General features: G+C 36.8%; 1 protein-coding gene across 1 annotated transcript in view; it reads right to left on the bottom strand.

The window, feature by feature from the left end:
- Window positions 1-27,242, bottom strand: part of SNTG2 (syntrophin gamma 2) — a 286,578-nt gene that overhangs the window by 49,137 nt on the left and 210,199 nt on the right. The window contains exons 10-11 of the mRNA XM_087775769.1: window positions 19,251-19,380; window positions 10,921-10,959 (exon numbers count right to left, since the gene is read on the bottom strand). Coding sequence (XP_087631895.1) covers window positions 10,921-10,959; window positions 19,251-19,380 — 169 coding nt within the window. The remainder of the gene's footprint in view (window positions 1-10,920; window positions 10,960-19,250; window positions 19,381-27,242) is intronic.

The raw sequence follows: 27,242 nt of genomic DNA, 5'->3' as shown, positions 1-27,242 counted from the left end.
CAAATGTTGTAGCCTCAATTTAATGCAGCATTTAATCTTCTGGATAATTCTCTTGAGTATGTATTTAGCTACAATCACAAGACTGCATTTTCTAATATAGCTGCAGACATATTTTTTGGGCACATGATCTAAGTGTTTTACTGAAACAGAACTGTATTATTATTATTTTTATTGTAGTCACACCATACTGTGACCAGTCTACCTGTGGCAGATCAGAATCGAGAGACTTGGTTTGAAGTATATCCTTCTACCACATGACAAACAGATTTTTTTAATTATGAACAGCTATAAACTCTATATAAGCTGTTCCATATGCTGAAATCTCTTTCAGCCTCAGACAAAAAAAAAAAAAGGATACAAAACCACATTCACTGGACTAGATTTTGGGGGAATGGTCTTTCTACTCACTGAATTATTACAATATTGTAATATCACTCTTGATCTATATGGATTGTGACAAAATCACCTGTTTATTCCACTTAATCAAAGTCTACACAAACCCAAACAGCAATACTTCAGTTACATTTTTAATACATTCCACTGAATATTACTCTGCTTGATTGAAATGACTAACAAAAACTCCAAATCCAGGAAAAAAGTATTTCAATCAGAAAAAACCCAAATAATAGATCATCAAAGCAAAGAGAAAGTCTTAGAACCCTTAAAAATATAAAAAGACCCTTTTTATTTCTAAATTTGATTGTAATTCCCAAGAGGTATCAGAAACTGATGAAAAGTTTTTCAATTTTCATTTTCTTTAAAACCATTACTTAGCTTTGCATTGTCAACATAATTTGTGGAACAAGGAAACAATTATATACCTCACAGTAGAAGTAAGAAAAAATGGTCTGCTGATTTATATCTTACAAAAGAAAATAAAAACATATCTGGAAAAACTAGTTAATACATAATAGTTCAATGTCATTTAAAAAAAAAAAACAAAAAACACAACGTAAAAACCCTTCCAAAAGTCTTTTAAATCCCAAGATTGTGGTTTGTGAGTGTTAGCACCATGAAACACTTACCTAAGTATTACAGGTGCTAGTAAACAAAATGTTGCAGCATTTTCTGAACTTTCTAAAAGACACCTATAAAATGAATGCCTACATCAAGTTGTTCCATTTTTTTTAATGAAGATGTGAAAAAATTCAACAAGTAGCACGTTTGTAGATCAGTTTAAAATTTGGAGTAGAGTATCTCTGCAGAATACTGACTGAAGTCTCAGTACATATATACATTTAGGAAGAGAAATATAGTACAGCTAGAAGACAAGCTTTTTGTTTGTTCATTTGTTTTAGAATTTTTGAATGTTTAGGAGAAAAGCAAGGGTTGAGTTGATTTAAATAGGGATTGCTCCACCAGATATGAAAGACTGAATGAGATACGTTCTTGGGGAAGAAGCAATAGTCAGGCTCGGCAGCTGAAGAAGGATTGCTACTGGAAGACAAATGGTGAGCTCAGTGGGTTTGGAGCTGCATTACTTTCATTTGCATGGCTTGGGGATAACAGGACAGCAAGCTAAAAAGTAAGTACTAATGAATATGAAAGAGTAAGAGGAAAAGACAAAGCAAAAGACATTTAGGAGGAGAAAGAAATCAACTTAGTAAGGCCAAAAATGAAGAAACAGGAGAAAATACGAAATTAAAATGAAAAGAACAAAAGGAAGGACACTATACAAGTATATAAAGAAGGGAAAAATCAATGAAAAATATTTGGGAGGAAAAAATGTAAAGAAAAGAGGATTCTAAACGTATACTTGCCTATAAAGACACAAAGACCTTAAAAAAGTAAAGAAGGAAAATAGAAGAATTTCCTTTATCAGAATCAGTCTTTAATTAACTTATGCATATATTGAAAAAAAAATAAAATGATGCATCTTTTTATAGAGATATTAAAAAATCTAATATATTTTTTTACTTTGTTTCCATTCATCTTTCTTATTGACTGGTTTATTTAATGGTCATTTAGACCCTAGAAATGGAGAAAGAATAATTATTTGGTTCAATAAAATTCTGTATGCAACAAAAGCAACCACATGTTGGTACTCAATAACAAGCTGTTGTTCATAAGTAGGCTACTGGGATTTTAATTGGGTCTCAGAACACGGATGGGAATATTAGTCCCGGGATAAAAACTGTTCTGTTATTTGGATTGAAACCTGCCATTTGAAGTTTTAAGGAGTGCTCATAAGGCATAACACTACAAACTGTCCCATTCTCAGCATTGCTTTCACTACTTTATTCCCATACTGCATAATCAATTTGAGACTGATATTTGAAACTGCGTGGAAAATTACCCATACATCTGGAAAATTACCCATACATCACTGATGTATTATTAAGTTTCTAACATGTTCTAATACACTTTCCGAAAGTTCCTGTAGGAACAAAATGAGCAATGGCCTCATTAGGAGGAGACAGAACAAGTCACTAACAAAATGTAATCTGATCATAGCAGATAAATGCAAGTTCTTATTTGCACTTATTGTTTTCCTACAGCAATGAAGTATCTAGATGCTGCAATGACTGGAAACATAACATGTTACATTTAATAAAGGAACCAGTACATTTTGTATATAGTACTTTTAGTTAAATAGTTATGACAAGTAAATGATGCAAAACACTCCAGAGGGAAACGAAGAAAGAAAATCAAGTAGATCTCTGATGTATGACATGTCAGAACAGACGAGTACACTTATGTAATTAAAGTGGGATAAGAATCTACAACAGATGCCAGCTTGGCCTGCAAGTTAAGAACCAGTGTCATACCATGAAGCACAACGGAACAATACAAAATTAAGAAAGCGAAGAGAAGTACATCTTGAGGTAGCTTAAGTAATTTTTTTTGGTCTTTTCCAAAGCAAGTGGTAGACTGCATGTTTTGAAAAGTACAGATATTGGGGGGGCGGGGGGGGAGGAAGCAGTCCTTTCACATACATAATGGTTAAATAAAAAAGAAAATTTTTTTCAAAAAAAAATTTGGAATGCTAGAAGTTTTGATGCATTACATTAATGGTTTCCATTGTACATCAGTTGCACTCAGTTATGTCCGAATGGCTACTATTCAAAACATACTGTTTTAGAGATGAAACTACAGAAGAACCTAGAAATGATGACACTCAGGTGTTTTAGATGCTTCAGCTCAAGAATGAAATTTGTAAGTCCAAGCTGGGCACAGTTTGAATGCCACAAATAGCAACATGTCCATACTAACCTGAAGGGAACTATGAAGACAGGTATGTATCTGAATTCCTGTATCTGTACAGGAATTGGCTGCCTGTGCAAAATTTGGATTGTGAGTCCTTTTGGGTAGTGATAATTGTTTCTCCTCTTTGTTTGCTTGTTTTAACAAGGAAGCTGGGAAAATCTGGGCAGGTATCACTCACCTTTTCTCATTATAGCCTGCTTGTTCAAGTTAGGATCCAAAACACAAAACTCACTCTTGAAGACAGGTACCAGTAAGTTGCCTTACTGGTTATGCATTCTTATATTATACTGAATCAGTAGCACTATTTGTGCAGCAGGAACTAACCAAACTAAAGAGCAGTGGAAAACTTGGGTCCTTCACAATTTTTTTTTGTCTTATATGTCTACTTTATTTTTTAGCAATATTACAACAACAATAAAATACACCTAATAAGCTAATCTCCTCCTCACCAAATGAAGACTCAAATTGTTTTTTCTGTTTCTTCTCTAAAAAAAGAAAACCTTTCAAACTATAGCTGTTTGCTATAGCTGTTGCAAAAGAATCCTCAAAGAAGAAAACTCAGTCTGAAAATTCAGTCTCAGTTTCCTTCTACGTGTTATCCCCCAATCATTAGAACTATAATTCTGCTTAAAAAGGTGTTAACACAATTTTGATTGGAGAATAATCCTGAGGAAGGACTGATCTCATAGTAGTAATCCAGTGAAATCACAGTTCTGTAATATTAAATGGAAAAGCAATGGGTTCTAAAAACTGTGAAGAGCAGATGCCTGTGCAGAAAATTATATACTCGAAAATCTTTCTCACAATCCACAAGGCAGAAATATACAAAGAAAAGCAGAATAAAAAAGAGTTGTTAATATTTTTTTCTTTAATATTCTAACAGCTAAGGGAAGCTCAGGAAGACAGCTTAATCAAACACCACGATTTTTCACCAAAGACAGAATTGCCTTGTGCCACTCACTGACAGAGACACCATAGACCCATCTGACCTCTGGAAGATGTGGCCAACATATTAGGGTAAGAAACACTGCTTAAATACACTCCTTCATACATTTTTCCTTAAATAGGAATAGGTTTCCTTTGTCTGACACATTCTATAGAGTTTCTAGAATCCAATGTTTTCAAGTCTTACAACTTCAAAGAGTAAGCTAATATAAATTATTTCATTAACACAAAAATTGGGACCTACAAATACCATGAACATACTGTGAATGTATTTGTTTTATAAAGCATAGTGAGATTTCATGAAATATGTTCAGAAATGCAACGACAGTTTTCAGAATTCTACTATGTATAGATTTGTTTTGTCAAGTTTGGCAAATCTCTTGACTTTTTTTTTTTTTTCTTCAGTTTGCTTGTCTTTAAAATCAGTATAGTAGTGATAGCTATTTACCTCACAGAGGCGCTACATATTAGCTAACTGACTAGAAGCTAAAAAGCTTAAGTGCTTTAAAGTGGTACTTCTTCTGTTAGAATAAGTTTTTTCAGTGGAAGACCTGAGGTCCCAGAAAAAATCTCTGAAGCAGACCAAGAGAATTTCATTAGGAATTGCATAACTGACCTCCCATATAAATAAAGTTAAAACAATTACCAAGGAAGATCTCTACATGGTCTCTGTATGCTTAAAGGAATTTAGTCCTGCTCCCTTGCTATAGGTTCTAAGTTGTAAAATTACAGTCTGCAAGAATCCAACTTTTCCAGACTAATAATTAGGAGAAGGTAATTTTGTTACTATATGACATATTTTTAAAATATTTTTCTCTGTTCTTGAGAAATAAAAAAAAAAAAGATAAACCGATCTTACAAGAGTAGGTGCAGAGTTTCTTTTATTCTGCAGGATGAAGCCAAGCAAACATGTTCATGGCATACCTGGGGCAGCAGATCTGCTATGAGGAACAATGGGAAATCCCTCCATATTTGGAAAGTTCCTTGTTTAGAATTAGGATCATATAATTATCAAAAACAGAGTGGAAAAGAGGCTTTTGAGAAATTTAGTACATTACCCTCTCCAAAATGGAGTACCCATGATACCTATTTTGTTTCTAAAGAAATGCTTCCTTAATGTCCTAAGGATCTCCAGTAATGGAGACTTCTTAATTTCCCTCAACAATCTATTCTAGAACTTTATTATCTTTACTAGTGATGAGGAAGTCTATTCCTCATGTCAAACATGAATCGTTCTTGCTGTAACTGCAATTTAAATCTTTTTTTGCCCTATCCATTAAAGACTCAAATGATTTGGGCCTTAGACTGGAAGAGTAAATAAAGCTTATTCAGTTCATAAATGAAGCAAAAATCCATGAACAAGAATATGTAGCCTGTGTGGCATCACTCCTTGCTTCTTTTCACATGTTATTCTCTGAGCACAAAGTTATCATTCCTGAATATTTCTTTCATACTTCCCTCTATGTCTTTCTTTCAACCTGTCCACAGAGGCCATGGAAAACAACTGGTCAATATATTTTTGGAAACACAGTGCACAAAATCAGCTGCAGTACTCCTGCCAAGGCCTTATAGCAAAAGGAACACTTAGCATGTCTTGCAGTAACTCACTTAGGTACAACCCGCAATGCTTGCGTCTTTCTGAAAAGCCACAAAGGAGACATGGTGGTTATGGCACGCAGGTAAATAGCCAGCCCTGGCATGATGTTAAACTGCCAAGGCAACAATGTGAGAAACTGCTAGGCATTGCATACAATGCAAAGTTGGCTGGCTATGTCAAGCCTGTGGCTATACTAATAAAACAATAAGGGGATAAACTAGCAGGTGAAATATATGAAAAGGAAGTGAGTAATGGGTGAAAAATATCAAAAGATAATGAAAAAGCGGTGCTGACTTACAGACAGTGGTGGTGGTATCACAGATTAAGGCTGAAATAACCAAATAAGCATGTAAAAATCAAAAAAAATATGGGCCAATGGAGAAGGAGTAAAATGTGGGTGGGTTCCTTATTTGGGAGGGAGAAAAATGGGGGAAAAAGCAATATAAGGTAAACCATATGAACAGGACTTTTGGGTGTCTCTGTTGATCAGCCCTGTACCTGATTACCACAGGCTGACGTAATAATAAATCATAATAATAAATCATAACAATGAACCTGTTGTTTTTCTTATTATCTCTATCTGACTGGCTTCTGCAGTCAGGGGCATCTGGGATGGCCTCCCTAAGCACTAGCAAGGCAATGTAGGATGAACCAAACCTTCCTAAAAGAATTTACATCCCCAGATACTTTTCAAGTATTTTCCAGTAACAACTTCTCCAGTTGTTTCCCACAGCCTTTCCCATACACTTGATTATTCTTGCCTATGTGCTGTACCCTAATTGGCTTCCACACTGTTTTTCAGACTCATTCTTCAATATGTCAAGATCATTCTTATGTCTAACACTGTATTTTAAAGCTTCGTGTCTGCAAAACTATGAGGCTAACTTTTGCTAACGCACCATAAAGGAAGCATTCAAGGGAACTGGATCCAGTACAGACCTTTTCAGGACTTCTAGGCAATATGTCAGTTTTGAAAGTGAACCATTTATAGCTATTATTGGATTATGCAACAAAGTCTGTACAACCAAATCCGTACAATACTTGTTTAAAATACTGTAATGTCAATAAATGTCATAAACCTTACTGGAATCAAGATACATTGCAGCAACCGCCTGTCACCCATCCACAAGATGTGTTATACTATCACAGGAGGAAATTAGATTGGTTGTCACTATTTATTCTTGACAAATCCTCCAGGGCGGTCATTCGTTTGTTATCTTGCAGCTGCATACAAATATTTTGTTTGTTTATTTCAAATTTCTTTCTAGAGATCCAAGTTAAATTGACTAGTCTCTAATTCTCCAACTTCTCTTTCTTTTTCAGCCCTGATGATTGCCCTTTCCTAATCTTTTGATATGTCACCTGGCAGACACAAATTCCCTGAAATATCGTTATAATAGCTCTGAGATTACTTTGACCAGTTTTTCAAATATCACCAGGCATTAAAAGCATACATACCTCTAAAACGTCCCTTTGTATTGTAATCTGAGATTTTACTGGGTTTTGCTAGTATTATTTGCAATAACCATCTTTTGCAGTTGACCTTTTTAGTGAAGGCTGACCTCTGATATGCTGAGTAGAAGACAAACCTTTGCCTTTGTCGTCTTGCTATTAATGCACTTAGAGGGTAATTTTTTGGTACCCATCTGTCCCCTACTGGTTGCTTCTTAATCTGTGCCCTCGCCTTCCTGGTACTATCACATGCTATGCTTTTACAATCATTGTCTCTAGATTTCATTTTCTGTATGATTTCCTCTGGAGGTCAATGAAGAGGTCACTGCATAAAAAAAAAGTAGTGAAAATCTGCTTTACAGCAGCACAAGAGAAATATACATAGTCTTAATTAATACCTGATCAATATTATAATATTTCTACTGAGAAGAAACCGTACTGTTTTAGTGGAGGACGGGAAATGATCATATTAGTCTTAAAAACATAAAAAAACACTCATCAAACAAAATAAAAAACCTTGCAATTAGTTTTTCTGTAGAGAGAGAGAACTGCCTAATTTACTGTTTCATAAAAAATAGAGCAATCCAGCAGTGTGTCTTTTTGAAAATTGAGTTTCAAATCTAAGTGCCTACTGATAACACAGAAACAAGTGCTTTCAAGTCTCTAGAGCACTGTAATAAATTATATCAGGCAGAATCAAAAGTTATAATATTTGGAGAACGGTGGCTGTAAACGTCCTCCACACTCAATAAAATAATGTACAAACTGGATCAATCCCCCTCTCTCCTTGTGGAGCACCAATATGCTCTAAAAGTATCCAGTGCATAGATACTGTGTGCCAGATCATCTACACAGATTATATATACATTTAGAGCCAGAGCTTCAGCAGTGGTACTTATTTAATACCTTTCAAATTCATGCAATCCCTGCATATCTGTTAAAACCTTGCAGTCCTTGACATGGACTAACTAGCATGACATGCCTTGGAATAACTAGAACTCTCCAAACAATTCCCAAGGACACTCTGGGATTTAAGCATTGGTGGGAATGATTTCCAATAGGCAGTTTAAATGCAGACACCCTGCTTTGGTGGGAGAAGAGAATTTAGAAGTGTGGAAGTAGCCAGACCATGCCAATTAGCTTCATGACCTGGTACTGTTTATTTTAACAGTAAAAAATATATTCATAATAACTACAAGTACTACTACCTTTCCTACTACCTCTTTCTACCTTTGGATCATAGACACAGGGCAAAGTCCAAACTCTTCGTTTGACATCTTCCTTTGGCAAAGAGATCCATAAATACAGCTGGTTTAGACCTGCGAATCAGTATCTTAGTCCTTTCACTTTCCAGTTTGCTTAGTTGTATGCCCATGGAATTCATCATGTTCTGGACATTCAGTTTCCAGTAAAACCCATCAGGGACAATATCAAAGACAAGGAAGAAAGCCAGGTTTAGCAAAGTAATTTTTTATGTTCTTGACCCTGAATCCCAGTTTGTTAATGACCTATGAAAAACAGAATCTGAATGAGTGATCCAGCCTCGCCCCTTTATGAAACATTAAGTTGGACTCTAAAGGCAACGAAAAAAAATCACCACAGGCGACACAATAATGAAACTCTAAGGCCCTGTTTAATACTTCAGGAATGTCCATACTCAAAAGCAAAGATAAATTTGCAGCTATCACCAATTTTACTCAAGGCAGCTCTTCAAGTGACCTTCAGTCTCTTAAGCTTATCCTTTCTCTAAATTTTAATTCAATTGAATTAACAAGAGCTATTCAGGTTTGTACAAACATTATGTAACTGACATTAATAAGCTCCATTAATCTAGGGCTGATCAAGTCCTCTTCTGTTTTCAGTTATCATTGCCAAGTTTTATTTTATTCCTTTGTGTTATATAATGAGATACAGATTCACATTTTGGTTGCTTTTAAAGCAAATTTTTACAGGACATTTTAAATTCTAAATTTTTCACTTTTGTTGATCTGCCCAAATTCATTATAAACATTATTTTTTCTCACTTTTTGTCAGAGAACAATCCAATGTTTGTTGCAGTCAGTCCCACTTTAAATTTTCAACTCCTGAAATTAAGGTCCTAATTGTATCTTCCTTTCTTTTCATATTTGGAATGGAAAAAGTGGGATAGATTTGTAGTGCCTAACTTTAGGCAACTACTTTAGATGATAGGCTAAGACGCTATTCTTCTTAGGACCTCAGTATAGTCAAGACAGAAAAAGAGGCTCCTATAAAGGATCATTTAAAGTGTTGATATCAAGTTCCACATTTGAACAACTCTCTGGAAGAGAATAATTTTCTGCACTGCCTACCTAGGCAGTTTATGGAGACTAGCCCGTTTATTTAGTAAATCAAATTAGGTAGTTAATGATAGGTTGTATGATTGTCCCCAATATTTTTTAAAAATTGAGGAAGAATATGTCTTTTTTTCAACTAAACCCATTATGTGTGCCCAAACTGATATAAATAAACTTTGAATAGTTACTAAAGTACTTGTAGTAGAGAGTTCATCCAACAAAAGATATCCAAATTCAATACCTTTTCCTCTGGTATTCATAATCACCTGTTTTTCATATCAGTTTAATTAATAATTAAAGGCCATGGCAGAGAGAGTAATTAAATGCTCCCTTCTTATACAGAATAGGTATTTATTTAGGTTTTGGGGGGTAACTTGATTATCTACTCTACATAGAATTAAAGTCTGTACTGGTTTTTGAGGTGTACCTTTTTCAAAGTACTGACTCAAATATAAGAAAACAGTTTCTCGTGTAAGAAAATGTCAATGGTTAAATATTTTTAATAACTTCTAGAAGAGTCTATAGATGTCCAAGTACATTTTACAAATAGGATGATGAAATGGTGACATATGAAAAAATATACAAGGTGTCAAACTCATAAATATTTATTTGATCCCGATATGAAGAATTTTTTGACTCACTCTTTGACTTCTGTAATAAAATTCCATAAACAATTTCTGCGGTAAAACAGTATAAAAGACACCTTGCCTAATTTTCATTTTTATAGTCTACAAACCCAGCATTTTCGGAAACAGCAGGGATTGGGCTTTTTGTTCTTGAGTAAGATTCAATGCCAGATTGATGCAATGAAAGGCTACATAAGTGAAACTCATTAGTTTTATAATACAAGCTTCAAAGTACTTCCCAGAATTACAGAATTAACCTGGAAAATGCTACTATTATATTTTAGAAAGTAAATTAAAAAACTCTCTGCAATGCTACAAGCAGTAAGAATGCTTCCCAATGCAGTAAATTCATCTGGGTCTTCAGGACATTTGGCTAGTTGGAGCAGAAGAAATATCGCATCAGGCTCCTGAGCTCCAAAAGTCCCAGACAAACAGTCATGGCAAATGTAGTCTACACAGCATGACACATGCAAAACAGACTGGATTTGTAATACACTCCTTGGCTATCTGTGCACCATATGTGATGTAAATACTGAGTTAACTTCTCAGACTCACTGCTGCAATATTGCATGCAAACATACATGCATGCTTTCCAAGACCTGGTTGTGAGTTCCACTGTCCCCCTCTCATATATTTCATGGCTCCATCTAATCCACTTTTTATGTCTACACTGGAGGACTAAAACTGACTAAATGTGTGTATGTAAGCTCTACAAATTTTGCAACTTAATGCAATGACAAGAATTTTAACAATTGGGTAATATAATGAAAAGTCTTACCTGGTCTGAGGGAGAACAGCATTTATTTGCCATTTTCATCTATGAAAGAGAGATGGGAGAATACACAGAGTTACTAATATGCTGAAGAGTTTCTGTGATGCAATTAGCATTGACTTATTGAATACTGTAGTAATACTTCCACATTATATTTATAAGAAATTATATCATTCAGTGCATGAATACTAGGTTTTTACTATTACACTAAATTTACAAAACCAAGGACTCAAAGGATGGGAAGCCTTTTATCAGAGTTTTCACTAAATTCTTCATAAAGATTTGCATGTATGAATTTAACTTTGCCACTCTGAGTGAAAATATTATACTGTACTGCACACACCTCACTTAGGTCTGAGTTAAACAATTGCTTAAGCAAATCTATAAATGAGACATGTGATTAAGTACTTGTGAAATGAAGGCCACAGAGTGTAAGACGTGTTTAAAGATGAAGGGAATATTGTTTAGGCTTTCCTTTTAGTTTACTCTTCAAGATAAAGTTACATATCTTTCTTTTTCCTCTCTGTTCAGATAATGAAGAGTTTTGTTGATATTGGCTTTTCTTTGGCAGCATAGTTTGCATAGATGAGTGCTGGACAAACCCTGACAGATATTCCCTTCTTTAAAATGCACTATTAGTAAGTATAGTAACAATATGGAATCTAGACAGAAAAAGATTAAATGACTGGAAAGACAGACTCCCCTATATGTAAGGATATAAGCTGCAAACTGTCCTACACTTGATGAGTACTTCCACAGGATCTTGTTGTCAAAAAGCCTGTTTTATAACAAATGAAAGGCTTGTAATAGAAGACCAAAAGCTATAGCTATGCCCAGAACACTACAGTTGCCACAGGAAAAAAGCAGAAGAAATCCAGGGCTATCATTTATATCCTGGCCATACCAGATTTCTAAGATCAAACCTGTGGATAATCTTTGGAAGCAGAGCATGTCTGCAGCCATGTAGCTCAGTCAATATGGTGACGCCATTGCCTGTTGTGGTGGGTTGACTCTGGCCAGCAGCTGAGCACCCACACAGCTGCTCGCTCCCTTCCCCCTCCCAGCAGGAAGGGTGAGAGAACAGGAAGTGCAAAAGGAAGAAAACTCGTGGGTCAAGATAAAGAGAGCTCAATAAGTGAAGGAAACAGGAAAAAAACAAGTGATATAAAGGCAATCACCCACTGCCTCCCACAAGCAGGCTGATGCCCAACAGCTACCTTGGAAGACAAACCCCCACCTTCTTTGTCTGCTACATCACTTCTATTGCTGAGCGCAACGTGATATGGTATGGAATATCTCTTTGGCCAATTCGGGTCAGCTGTCCCAGCTGCGTCCTTCCCAATTCCTTGCCCATCCCTCGCTGTGGGGGGGGAGGTGGGGTGTGTCAGAGTGAGAAAAAGTCAAACCCTTGATGCTGTGCAAGGACTGTTCAGCAACAGCCAAAACACTGGTGTGTTATTAACAGCATTTTAGTCACAAATCCAAAACACAGCACCGTGTGGCTGCTACGAAGAAAGTTACCTCCATCCCAGCCATACCCAGTACACCTGTAAGAGGCCAACAGGCTTTATGTTATGCTAATGATACAGGCCTCAGGATGCATCAGGGTTTGTCTGGACTTGTCTTGGACTGTGTGGAGCTGTATTACAGCTTGTTTAGCCTAACATAAACATCTAATGACCATGAGACTATTGCCTAGGGTTGCAGCAAAGTACAGCTGTGGGATGTAATGATACATACATGTATAAAAGCTACAGATATATATATATAAAGTATATAAAGTGTATATACAAACACACACACACACGCTGGTAGCTAATAGATGGCAATAACAAGTCATTATTCTGCATAGTGTGAATTATCTATGACCGTAAACCAAATGACCCTAGGACAAATCGCAATGTGGAGGACTACAGGATGGCAGCAGGAGCCTCGACTGTACGGACACAGGGTGATACCAAGGCTCAGGGCTGTAGGAGCTCACTAGTCAATCCCAACCCATCATGGGCCATCAGGGCTCCTTCTCCCCCATATGCTCACTTTTGCAGCCCATTTGAATTGAATTGTGTGGTCAAACGGTGAAGGTGTGCTGGTGGGTCAGATAGCTGGGAGTGACTGAGGCTCTGGGGGTGAGGTGGCCAGATGTGCTGGGAGCCTGGGGCATCTGCCAGGCCTGGCTGTGACCCTGGGCAGAGTGCCAGGAGAGCCTGCCAGCCCCTTAGAGGGGCCCTGCCATGCTCCCCATTACCTCCCTGCCACCCCAGAGGAATGGGGACTACCACAAGCGACGCAGGTCACAGCCTGCAGGGGCAGGCACCTGCACCATAGCACAGACGAGGACCGACGATGAGGATGGAGATGACATGCAGCTGCCAAGCGGAGGTGGGGGCCCCCAGCAAGGCCCCTCGCAGCTCTTGCACACAGCTCTGCCTACAGCAGCCTCACCCCAGGCTGCAGGGCTGCACCGTGCTAGAGGTGGCCTGGAGCACCCTGGGAGGGGGAATTGGTGGCCGAGCTTCTAGGTGCTCTCAGGGCCCCAACAGTAACAAACCAGCAAGAACTCAAGAACCCCACTCTGTAACTTGGTTAAAACAAATTGGTGACATGCCTAGTACTGCAGAAGGAAGCAGACCTCACCAGTCTGATTTGGTTAATAGGCTTAATCCTGAGCAGCTTTGCAGGACATAATGAAAAGGCGCCTGGAATATTTTGTCAGTAGGAATGCCATCACACCCTGCCCATGTTCAGCTCCAACCTTTCTCCAGTGCTTCAGAGACAAATGCATACATAAAGTAACTATACAGAAGCCATGTTATACACACAGAAAATATTATTTCCTTGCAGGTGGCCAAAGACATGCTGAGTAATAAGATTACTGTAGCATAAAACAGTGCAAAGAAACAGGGCTAGCAGGGATCCTGTCTCCTTTCACCCTCTTTTTTGGTTCAGTCAAATTACTTAAGCTCCCTGTATGATAAGAAGAAATTTTGTTATCCTACTTCTTATTTTATTGTGTTCAGATGTGCCTAGAAACACGTGTATGAGACTGGCCATGAAGTTTTTCTGCAGAGTGAGGGTAAAGTATTGTGAAGAGCATCCTCATAACCAGTCCAGCTTCCCATTGGTAAGGGCAATAGGGAAGAATGCTTTGGACTCCACTGCTATTCACTGCACAGCCTTAGCTCATTCCCTATTCAAAGCAGGGATGGCTGCAGCCCTGATGTAATTGTGGGGAGAGGAAAGATCTCCTTCTACATCACATTATGTCCCTATGTCACGGGGCTGAGGAGAGAGAAGTATGCATTCTCTACTTCACCTGGCACCGTGTGTTCTCTACGTGCCTCCACAGCTGGTGCACAGAGACAGGAATACAAATGGATACGCTACACCTTGCAGGCAGCGCACGAGTTTTCAGCCCTGCAGTACAGTAATGGGAGCTGGAGACAGCAGGGGAACTAAAACCAAAAACCTGGATCTGTAAAGACTGCAGGCAACTTGGAAAAGGAACTATTAAGCAATTGTAATTCCTATACTCTGTTCTAAATGAATACATATGGGGCAGACACAGTATGGAGATGAAATGATTCAGAACCATATACCTAAATCTAAATACCTCACAGACACAGGGATTTATCTCACTTAACTTTCACAAGCCAGAAAAGGAAAGAGCTATGCATTTAATACACCTATATTCTCTTTCCAGACAGCAGAGAGAGAGAAGGGTCTTGACAGACAGCTATTTTTTTTTTCCACTGGCTATAAGAGGACCCTATATGACTGCGTGTTGCTTGGCTAAATTTAGGTGACATGATTTCTACCCTTACTGACTTCCTTTACAACCTCAGTGGTTTGAACTGTGGTACTTTCAGATGGAAATTTTTGAGTTTAAAAAACAAAAAAAAAGCATCAGCAAAAAAGTATTATCATGTGTTTTCACCCTAGGAATAAATTGTATAATCATTGAGGCAGTCAAATTTGTATACTGCTTCGTACACACAGGGATTTTGTTTCTGTCTACATGTACCCCATGTTCTGCAGTGTAAAGAAAGCAAGACCTTCTCAATCCTCTTTCTCTTTTTATATGCATGTTCAAAGCTCATGTTTCATAAATCTCTCCCTATTCAAACAGAAATTTCACTCCACAGCGATACAGAGTATCACTTAGTATACGTGCACATGAAGGCATAAAAGAAAAGGTTTACACATGATGACACACAAAATTAAAAAAGCTGTCAAAGGCATAAATAAGATATGGATTAATAACCCTGTTTTAAAGCCAAATTTTAAGTTTCTACCATTCTCCAATGAAACTGCTGGAATGATTTATAAAAATCATAAATAATGTTTAAAGTGGAACAACTGCATCTTAACTTGTTCTCTTACCTGCTTATGAACTCCTAATTTATTTGTGATTTTTTTTTTTTTTTGTTTTAAAATAACACCATTAGAATATACTGGGGAAAAAATAAAACCTTGAGAAAGTTATAAATACAAGAAACAAGCCTCTATAATGTAAATGAACGGGTAGCATTACCTTTAGGTGTTTCTACTGATCATGACTACATCAATGTTGAGTGTTATGTTTCAAAGAAAATAATTAAGATCCATGAGAAAAGCTGCACATATTTAATAGCCGGCTATCTGAATGGTGCAAAACAGAGAGAGAAATATAAATTTTTCCAAAGAACTCTCTCCTAAAAAAAACCATTCCCAGCAAGAACTGCCACTTCAGCCTACAAAGAACCCTCTAGCTGAACAAATTAAGAACAGGAGCAGTGAGAAGCACATGTAGATCAACTTGTCTCCTGTGCTTCTTGTTTCATTGTGGCAGCTTCACTGCCAGCTTCTATTCCCTCTCTCCCCTCAGTTTCTTCAACTCTACCTCCTTCTGCGAGAAAAAAAGGTATACGAAGAAATAAATGTGAGGTGCCGATTCATCTCTATTTTCTTCTGCCAAAGGTAAATGCGAAGAGTTTTGAGAACACTGAGAAGATTTGGGATTGAATCACAAAGGAAGATGATAGGGAAGTTTCACACTGGTAGAAAAGAATGTGAAAAACAAGAATATGAACAAAGTGATGAGTAATTTGGGGCAAGGGTCCTTAGAAAAAAAAGTAATCTATACTGCTTGTAAAGCTGACAGTTACTAGGAGATTTTCCGAGCTCAGCATAGAAGGCATATATCAGTAAGGACGGCTGAAAATATATCCATACACCTTTCTCCATGTTGCAGTTTCCCTGTGCTCCTCTGTCTTATAAAAACTAACTCTCTCCATGCTAGTACCAGAATCATTATTTCTCATCTACCAAGCAACACTTTCTAGATATGCTAGCATCCAGGGGTAGCATCCTGATGCAGTGATGACATCTCACATCTTCAATGTTGAAAGATGACTACTCCTTTACACTTGATGCCCAGAGAGCTTGCCTTTGCACAGAAGTTAGATGTTTCAGTACCTCAAAAGAGAACTCATTGTGGCAGAGCTATTTTTGTACTGCTCACATTAGGACTGTCTTCTGGCATCAGCAGGAGATCTGACACAGAGCTGCCAGTTGCTGAACAAGACTGTATTAGGGTAAAACAGCAAAATAAAGTGTATTAGGGTACAGTGATACATGAAAGATAGGGTGCACTGTAAGAAAACAATTAATCTGTATCAGGAGCTTTTTAAGAACTAAAATTCTAAAACAAATGACTCAAAATGGTATGAAAACATGTACGACAAAGAATGTGTATAAGAGTAGCATGAATAGGCACAGATTAAGTAAGAATGACTAAGGCTCAGGAAGAGTTGCTGAAGTCAAGAAAGAAGCATCAGCACAAACAAAATCTGAACATGTGGAAGTAAAAAGTGAACAATGGAAAGTATTGCTTAAATACTTAGCAATAGGTCAGGTAAGAATGCTGACATCCTTTATGCCAACAGTATCAGCAAGAAGGTCCATTGTGACCACGTATGTAGCAATTAATTTATGTACAGAGATGATGGCATAGGACTGAATAGGAAATGAATAGTTTAAATATTTGGACAAGCAATTGGACTTAGAGTCAGCAAGGACTCAAGAAATTAACCCATAAGTAGATAAAGGATTATCTGAAATAATCTCTGAACCAGTAATGGTTATCTTCAGGTACTCCTGGAGAATGGGGGAGACACTCTACAGAAGCAGAGAAGTGCAGAAACAGGAAAAAGCTCTGAGGAATCACAGATCCATTCCCTAATGTCAGTTTCAGAAGAATAATAAGAAAAGAATAATTTTGTGAAATGATAGTATTAAGGTAATAAAAAGCCTTCAAAATCGATTTTCAAGAAGCCTAATCCACAGGCCTTGCCCTAAGCACTGTGGATGTCAAACAGTCTGTGTCCTCTGGCTGCCCAGAGGCAGGGAGTGCTCTCCAGACTTCTTTTGCTGTGCACTTTAGTTGCACTCCAGCCTCACAGTCCTGGTCTTAAAAAATGGTTTGCAATAAAAGGGATTCTCACTGACTATTACATCTCCAGTTCCGATGATCAGTAATTAAAATAATGCTATGGCCAGACCTTTCCAGTTGCACCACAGGCTGCACACCTGAGAAAACCTGTAAAGCATTAAGTGCAAGCAAAAAGTTTACTCGCTTCTCATATGATCTGTATAGGGTTTACCCTGTATCTCACCAAGACGACAAAAAATGTGAATTTATCATGGCTGTTGTTTCTCAGACCCTTCCCCGGAACAGCCACTTACGTGAACACCAGATGGACTACTTGGTTTACAGAATTCACAATTGTGATAGATAATGGAGAAGACCAATGCAAGTACTTGGAATGTAATAAAATATTGCTGCAGAGAGGTGACAACACAGTGAAGATACTATGTGAGCACACATGCTACTGCATATAGTGCATTTGAAAAAAACAGACTAGAACCCTATGATTAATAAAAACCTGCTTGCATTTATAGCCACTTTTTATTGTCTTATTCACCTACATCCTTGGAGTGGCTTTTATTCAGTGGATTTTTTTGGAAAGCAAAAGAATTGGGCTTAGTAACTATGAACCGGAATTGCTCTAAAAATATTGCCATACACTCCTTTTTGCTATTCACACAGAAGGAATTATGAAATTTCATGAACAATTTACACTGCTTTCTTAGAATTATCCAATAGTAATACCCTGTAAATGATGTAAATCACTAAACAGAGAATAGAGAATATTTATAAAGAATGCATCATAAGCAAAAATGTTCAGTTTTGTCAAAGACATTGCTTAAGCAATTGAACAGTTAAAAAGGATTAAATAAATGAACTATTGTGATCAGATGTGATTCTAAGTAACTTCTGAAGACCAGAAAAATAAATTCAATTTATAATCTGTTTTGACCAAAGATTTATGTTGAAATCCAATACAAATTCTACACAATATAATCTGAAGAACTAAGCAACAATTAACCTAGAGTACAAAGTATAAATTAAAGACATGCTACTAAATCATAATTTATAAAAGACATTACAGTTTGAACACATTTAAAGAAAAAAAAAATTAAAAACCTGCACAGGCAGTTCTTCCAGGGACAGCTGTGCTCTTATGCTTTCATCATCGATTTCTACCATTTCATAAAAGACTGAAATATATTTTCAATATTGTACATTATCGAGTTCCTTATTTAACCTTATGATTCATTCCAGAATCTTCAATAGTTTTCAGCTGTTCTTTCTTGGAATAATAATGTGCTGTCTAAATAATAATTTTCCGTTTCTCCAGGGATTATTTAATACTTCTGCTTGCAATAGCAAATACTACTTATGAATTTACAGGAATAACTTAAAATGGCGTAAGCACCTTTATACTTCTAGGGAGAAAGATGGAATAATATGACCTTAAATAAATCAACACCTAGGGAACTTAGAGAGGTAAAAATACTGTCTCCCAATAAGCCTCTATAATTCACACTTCACTAGCTACAGAATTTCCACATGCCTACTTCGAAATCCACAAATACTAATTTCAAGCACATTTTCATTACAAAAATGTAAAAATGAAATATTTGGTCATATCTAAAGCTGTGTGAAATGACCAGAAAGGATAAATATTTTGCCTTAAAAAAATCTTTAAAATAATAAATGCAATCTGATTTTCTGCTACTCTTTGTTCTATAATAACACTGCAAGTCGTGAAAACTTCTTGATACTTTTAATTGACCAGACAACCTCTCCCTGCTCTTCCTTTTCTCTTTTTCCTCCCCATACACATGCATTTTATATATTGTATCTTAAATGTGAATTATTTTCTACCCTTGGAAGATTAGAAATAATTTTACAATAGCATAGACAAGAAAATATGCAGAAAATAACATACATTTTGAAGTGTCAAATCACTGATGTTAGTTGATATTGCTCTCAGCCAGTCAGCACTCTCCTGGGCTGTATAAAACTGAAGTATCCCAGTACTAACTCCATCGAGTGCCAGCACTTCAAATGCATTAGATCTGCAGTAAGAAGAAATATGTCCGTAAAGGAAGATACGTCAATTTTCTGGAACTGCCCAATACTTCTCAGTGTTCAAGTGATTTTTACACCTTTTGACAAGTTTTGAGTCTTAACCTTACAAATCAAAAGAAAGGCGATTAAAAAAAAGGATAACAATGGGCAGTACCAGGAGCAACACATAAAACAAGCACTTTCTCTGTACCCGCATATGTATGCGGTAATCATTTACTTCCCTTGAGTATATATATTACGTTCATAACTACTGAACTTAAGGTAGTGTATTCAGGAAGTATGAATTAGATCTTTTTGAACAAACATAAACATTTTTTAAACCAAAATGACTATTTTCTTTATTGCGTTTTGGTTTTGTTTACTAGGAATGTATTAAGTTGCAAAGAACTGCCTTTCCTAGCTTTAATTTCTTGGATTCCTATACTTTTCTATATAACATTCTAAGCAATGTTTCCTTTAAGTTCTTTTATGACATAGAAATTTGAAAAATGTAGTTAGGAGCTCCTTTAAATAGTTTTTGAATGTAGGGTTCTTTCTCAAAACAGCACTGACACATGCTAATGTGCAATTGCATTTTATTCATTTTTTTATGCATCTTGTATGTGTTTATAGCAACTTTATTCTGCAAATGCCAATACTTTCCTTACTATCTGCAGTAAGTTAAGCACCATGTATGCACCTCTGAAATCCCCCACATTTGGATGCTGGTAGGATATGTTTTTTTAGCTACGAGATTTTTCAATAGGAACAACAAAAGTTCATTAAGTAGTGGCATGGAAGTACACTGCTCTAAATTTAAAACGTGACATGTAATAGTTTCAGCAACTACACTTCAGAAAGCTACATGTATTATTTAAATGCCCATGAGTGTCATGAGAATTAGATTTTAGTCATATATTATTGTGAAAGACAATTATAATTACCTGAATGATTGTGCTTATGTTTGTTTCATATATAATTTGGAGAATATCATTGCTACCTTCTACATTTACAAGTTAGATATTTATACTTATATGCTATATTGCTTTCTTTTTGGTATTAACCTAGAAGAAAGCAAACTACTGAATCAAGAATAACTGCTCTGTGAAGTTACTGGGTTTTCCTGGGATTCTCTGATCTAAGGTGAAGTCCTCAACTGCTTAATTTATGATATATGTCAACATGAGCATTCAAAATGACACATAGAGGTTAATAGGCAGTTATTCATTCATGACTTACTGAAAAAGTTATTAACCTAACATTTGTCATTGGTAGGGAGTTTAATGGTGAACATGAATACTGAACTCTATATACTTGCTAAAAAAGGTCATCTAAAATACCCATCACACACAATATTAACAGGACAAAGTATCCTAATAGATATATATATACATTAACTGATATGCTCTACTGTTAAAAGAGTCGTAAAGCATTATACTTGCTGTTTGCAAAAATAACATTCTTGGTCTGAAGACTTAAATATATATTGGCTGATTCCCTTGGTTTCCTTTCATGATTGAATTATCATGGTAACTACTGAAACTTGATGGCAATGGCACAATTCTGTGTCACTTTCATTTCAGTAAATCTGTTTCACCTCTTCAGAAAGAAAGAAAAGGTCAAAACAAATCCTTTTATTGTCTTCAAGTAAACTGAGTGACATAATCACCTCTCAACTGTTCCTTTTACCTAAGGCTCTGACAAAGATCCCAACAGGGCTGTAATGGACTGACTTATGGTATGATCTCTTTTCAACGTCCCACTGAGACAGTGAAGATCTGTCATTCCCTATGCGTTGATACACAGTGGAGCATGGAAACAGACTTAATTTGGGGCCGTGAAGAGAAGACATTCACAATGCCTAACTTTTAGATATCAAATTCAAATATCAAAGCTAAGATGCTAGAATCCTTATACAGACAGAGAGGACAATCCAGAGCATTTAAGAGAGTCAAGAAATAGCACATGCTCTCCACTGAATCCACAGGGTGCCTAGATATTAACTTGGCTTCAGTAGATGCATAAAGGCATGCAGTGTGAATGCCTTATCCAAGTGGCACAAAGTTGTACAAGTAGCTGATGAAAGATCACAGAAGGGAACTCCTCCGCTAAGAATTAATGCAACCAACACAGGCAATCAAGATTAAAAAATAACAATTTTTATTATAAAAATTAACCAATCTTCTACCATTTGAAACATGGTGCTGGTAATAGTGCAGATTACACTAAAACTCCTGTTGTCCTTTACCTTATAAAAACATGGTGATCAGTTATAAAAGACAGTTAACAAAATTAAAACAAATGCATCTAGAGGTCTGAACACTTCACTGACAGGATATTTGCACAGAATCAAATAGGGTGTGAGGGATCCTGCAAGTCCTCTAGTCCAGCCTCCTCACTAACTGGTTTAAAATACATATCTCTTTTCCACAAGAAGACCAAAACCGGACACAGTATTTTAGATGCAGGTATTTCAGATGCGGCCTCAGGAATGCAAAGTAGAGGAGAATAATCACTTCCCTTGACCTGCTGACTACGTTACTGCTAATGCAGCCCCATGCGTGGTTACCCTTCATCACTGAAAGCGCGTACAGCTGACTCATGCTCAATGTGCTGTCTGCCAAGCTCCCCAAGCCCTTTCCTGCAGAGCTGTTCCCTTGCCCCTGCAGACTGACACCAGGACATCCTTCCCCAGGAGCTCTGTCTGGCTCAAGGCTACTGATGTGCCGGAGGTGGTCACACTGCCTGGCACAGTGGACTGAGACCTTTGGGGCACCACTGTCCCCACTGGGCTGACTCAGACAGAAAGCTAGTTTTACCAGAAAGAAGTTCAGTGCATTAAATAAAATATGAAAAGAGCAGGCCAGGGTTTTCAAAGTTTACAGACGCCAGCCATGAATTCTGTGCTAGTAATACAGTGATTTTGCTCTCAACCTTACTTAACTTTACTATGATTATTTCTTGCCTCCAGTTAGAATAGTTTCCCTCTACAGATGTTGTAACATATTGTTACATGTACCACACTGTGGTCTGAAAAGCATAGTGTATATAAGGCTACAAGTAAAAACAAATATCCAAACTAAAAATAAAAGCTTAACCAAATGAATGCTCAGGCTTTTGTTTTTGCTTTAAGTGAAAAAATCAATGAAGGCACCAAGACAGCACTGGGATTCAGGAGAAAATAAATTCTAGAGGCTTAAATACCATGCCTTTCTCCATTTCCTCAAAACACGGAAAAGAAAAAAATAGAGGCACAACTAAGCACCTATTCCTGTTAGCTGAGAAAGACAAGCTTTCCATTTAATATCAAATAGTAAGTTTGAGAGGTCTCAAGATGCTATGAAGTCATCTCATTGCCACAAAACAAGATGACGTCTTGGCTTTTTTTATTTTTTTTCTCTGACGCTGCAAGCCTATTTTAAAACACATTTAGAGGAAATTCCCATCTCTTCTACTCCTGCTGTCACTGTACTGATTATTGCAACTAGAACCAGAAAAGAATGTTTGCTTTTCCTAAACTGTAGAAATTTGGGTCGTATTACCCTCACATTTCTTATTATTTTCACATTTGCCTCCCAATCTGTAACTTTGTCTCCTGCAAGCATTTCCACTAAGGAGCATGATGCACTGTTTTCTGTATTCAGCCTCTTTCTATCTCACTTTCATGGTGAAATGATGAATGGACCTGCATTCCTGGTCTCTTTTGGGGATTGCTTACTGCATTAATTTCTTTTAATAAAATAAACACTGTCTTTGTGAGAATGGCAGTCACAATAACAGATGGGCATTGATAGACTTAAGGTCTCTTGCTGACATTGACACTTTGAAACAATTAATATTCATTAACATTAATAAAGCATATTTTGCCGTATGAGCAGTTAGCTACTATAGAGGTGTTAAATCCAAAGACTTTCTAAGAGAAAATGTATTTTCAGTGCCAGCTGACTTTTTACTTTACTGGAGGCTAAAAATTTCAGCAAAATATATGTTAGGATTTGCAGTATCTGTGGCATGTGAAACCATCTTTCCATTAGACTTATCTCAATGTTTTACTGTATATCCTTAATAAAAACCTAGATGCTTGTCTGACAGCAGCTGTTTTACCTTAAGTTTACTACCATGCTGATATAGGCAGACAGATTTGATCAGCTTCACATCTTCCCAGGTCTTAAATCAGTCTTCTTTCCTGTTTGTATGATATTTTGATGTCTGACTTTAGTTTTTATTGCTTTTCTTACAGCATTTTCTAGTGGCTTGTTTATAGTAGTATATGGCCCTCTTGCTAGAATTTCTATTTAGCCTGAAGTATTGTGGATTATGGGTGGATCTGAATGGAAATTCCCAAAAAAGAATTCTCTGAATTATTTAATCTCTTTGAAATTCTGTGTTAAAAATAATGGGATTTTGTATTGTAAATGACATACAGCCTCATATCTTAAAAAATTGTTCAAAATTGCTTATATAATTGGACTATTAACAGAAACTACATAGCTAAAAAGATATCAAAGTACTAAACGTAAACTTGGATTGCATTTCATCTTTGATTTTTTTTGTGAACATTTTGCTTCCAGTACTGTAACTTTGGTTTATTTTCTATTAAACTGGGAGTAATGAAGTAAGATAACTGAAATAACAGACATTATGCTCCTACAGATATTTTCTTAACTGATGTGGCAGTAGAAGCAGTTGTATCCCATTAGATTTGTAATAACTTGTGCAGCAGAAAAGGATAGTGGGAGAGGGGACAGTTTTACCATTCATGAGACCTCTTGTCCTGTTCCCCATGAAGTCACACAAATAGTTACACTGGCATTGCTGAGGAGAAAGAACAAGGGTAATATTGTCAGCTGAAAGAGAAAAGAGTGCGATGCAGGTGCGAGGTATTTGGCTTTGCTGCAGACAGAAAAATCTGAGGAATTACAGTCTCAGCATGCTTCATTTGTATGGAAGAAAGGGGCGGAGGAGTCTTGCAGGGTAACAGGAGCAGCTTGAATGACTGAAAGCTATATGCAGTATCAGTGTACTGCTGTCCTCTCTTGAGTGCAGAATGTGTAGTAGGACCAGTCACCGTCGTGGGCTGGAGAATAGAGTGTATATATACTTATTAATATGTGTTTTATAATTCCAGCACAACTGTCAGTTAGTGGTAATTAAAGCGAGATGGATTTCACCCCATCCAGGCATATAAAGTTCTGTTGCCTAAGTATATGGATGACAGGCAGCAGACACAAGCTGGAACATGGCAAATTTCAGTTCAACAGTAGATTTTTGTTTTGTTTTGTTTTGTTTTGTTTTGTTTTTTTCCCCACGAAGGTGATCAAATACTGGCACAGGTTGCCCAGTGAGGTTGTGGAATCTCCACCCTGGGAAGCGTTCAGGAATTGACAAGAGATGGCCCTGGGCAATATGATCTCCTTAGACATGCTTTGAGCAGGGAGCTGGACTAGCTGACTTCCAGTATCCCTTCCAGCCTGAATTATTCAATGATTCTGTAAGTGAGTCATGCTAAACTCAGAACGATTTTGTTTTCTCATAAGTAAGTGCACAAGATAGGTGAGCTGGTCATTCTCTGGAGATGCTTACTTCTTTCCCTTGACTCCAAGGTGAGTCCAGGGATTTAGCACATTTGTAGGTGAATGACTATTCGATGTCTATAGTCAGGTGGGATGATTCTCATCCATTAAAACCCAATCACACAAGGATTTTAAGCATGTGAATGGTCTCACAGAATTTAAGTGGAATGTCATTTTGCCTTAAGTTATTGACATGCAGATGTCTTCTTAGATTCAGAGCATAAGTCACATGTTAATTCTACTCAGAAAGTACAAGAAAATATTAGAAAACATAAATTAGCAAATCAAACAAGACTGGTTTCACCATCTTATTGAAGGCATTGGCAAAATAGTTATTATTAAAGTTAAAAACCCTTCAGCTGTATTTTTAAAAAGTCTTAATGCAAGTATTTATAATTTATTGTCATCACTAGGATAATAAAGATGCATGTTATTTTCTAATTGCTCCTTAAGCACAATGGAAGTGTGTGGGAGAGGTTAGAATTTCAAATAATAAATAATCTAACTGTATTTCATAGTACCCCTTGTAGGAAGACTGGATTTACCTTAATGATGTCCCACAGCTGATTTGATGTCAATGGCTTCAATTTCCAATATAATACATAAATGTCTCTAGGTATTTTTTGACAGGCATAAGATGGCTAACAAAATCTGTATTTGGATAATAATTATTGGACCTGCTGCCACTGTAATGCCAATTCAGGTCCAGGTTCAAGCTCTGTAAATCTTTTGACATGAGGAGAGTCTATACCTCATGACAACAAATCTCTGTCATGACTACAGAAATCATCAGTGCCATTACATTTAAATTATATACAAAAGATTACTTCTTCAAGATGTTCAGTTCTCCACATGATTTAAATATCCAATTTATACTGTGTATGAAATTCAGACATGTTTGTTAGCGAAAAACAGATACCCATGTGCTTGACTTACACTTAGTAATATGGTGGATTCCTTTGAAATCTAAATACCCTCTGCTTTCAGAATAAAGAGCAATATAGCTTGATAATTATAATTATTGATAACATAAGGCAAATAAGTTTTTTCCCGTAACACTCCTCTGAAAATATGTATTCCTTGAAAAAACAGGTATTTTGTAAAGTAACAGCGAGAAAACTTAAGTAATGAGCTTCACAGACTTCAACATATTCAGCTTGCTCCAGATTTTTTTTTCTTTTTTGGTGTCAGCGTGGGAAGCAAGCAGGTCTGCTGCTGAAACTCAAGGCTATTTATCCTGAGGCATTTATTGAAGACATCTGGGGGTAGAGTCTTACTGAGCTAATCCTGGTGGATTAGAACTTAGTATTTTGTCAGCAAGCAGAAGAAAAGACAAAATAAGTCTCAACTTCTCTAGAAACAAACAAACAAAAAGTAATAATTCTTTGAACTCAGTGGTAATATTAATATGAACAATTCACTGAGAGTAATAATCTGTTTATGTTTTTGGGGGGACAGGATTTATTCTGTCTTTTCTTCTGCTTGCTGGCAATGTGCCATGGTGGGATCCACCATTCTGTCTTCTAATGGACGCCATATACTAGAACACACAAGAGGGAAGAGGCGTCACATCAATTTTCCAGAGCAACATATCATCTTTGGGGGAAAGCGGAAATTGTTGCTGAGCACACGCATCCTGAAAAGAATGAAAGTGCTTCATTTTTGCCTGTGCATTTAGTTGCAGTACAGATTTTAAAAGTAGAAGCTAAATATCGTGGGGATGAAGATTCAAAAAATAAACCAGCTCACTCTCCTTATGTTGGCTTCACACTACTGAACAGAATTAAAAGGATGTATTTAAGCATGTGAATATATTGCCCTAGAGCACAAAGAAATAGCAATTTCCTTAGTTTTCATGTCACTGATTTTTGATATACTTTGAGACTGCAAGTGTATTGCATCCAAAAGTATTGCTCATTTCTGTCCAAAACATTTCACTTCACTTCTCACATAAGGAACAGGTACTAAAGTGGTCCCAGTCTCTAAGAACCAATGTTCCGTGCTGATCTTTTATTCTAACTGTGTGGCATAGCTCCTGTCTAGCTTCTTTTTCCTATCTATACCTTGATTCTTCTCTGATGTAGCAGCTTATTCTAGCCAAGGGTAAGTCAGTCTCTTATTGTGGAGAGATCTGCAGAATGCCTGGTCCCTTCTTATGTATCTTTCTGTTTACGTTCTGCTGAGCAAGTCTTATTCTGTAGCCTGCATTTACCTGACCCCTTGCAACTGATTTCCAGAATGTCTTGCTGCTTGAGCAGAATTGTGACAAACGTACTGGAAACATTTCTTTTAATGAT

The sequence above is a fragment of the Nipponia nippon genome, unplaced genomic scaffold (genome assembly GCF_047370975.1).
Source record: "Nipponia nippon isolate SJK-2023a ecotype South Korea unplaced genomic scaffold, ASM4737097v1 scaffold_4, whole genome shotgun sequence".
NCBI classification, from domain to species: Eukaryota; Metazoa; Chordata; class Aves; order Pelecaniformes; family Threskiornithidae; genus Nipponia; species Nipponia nippon.
Note: the sequence above shows the minus strand (reverse complement) of the source record. Positions and strands in the feature narration are given on the sequence as shown.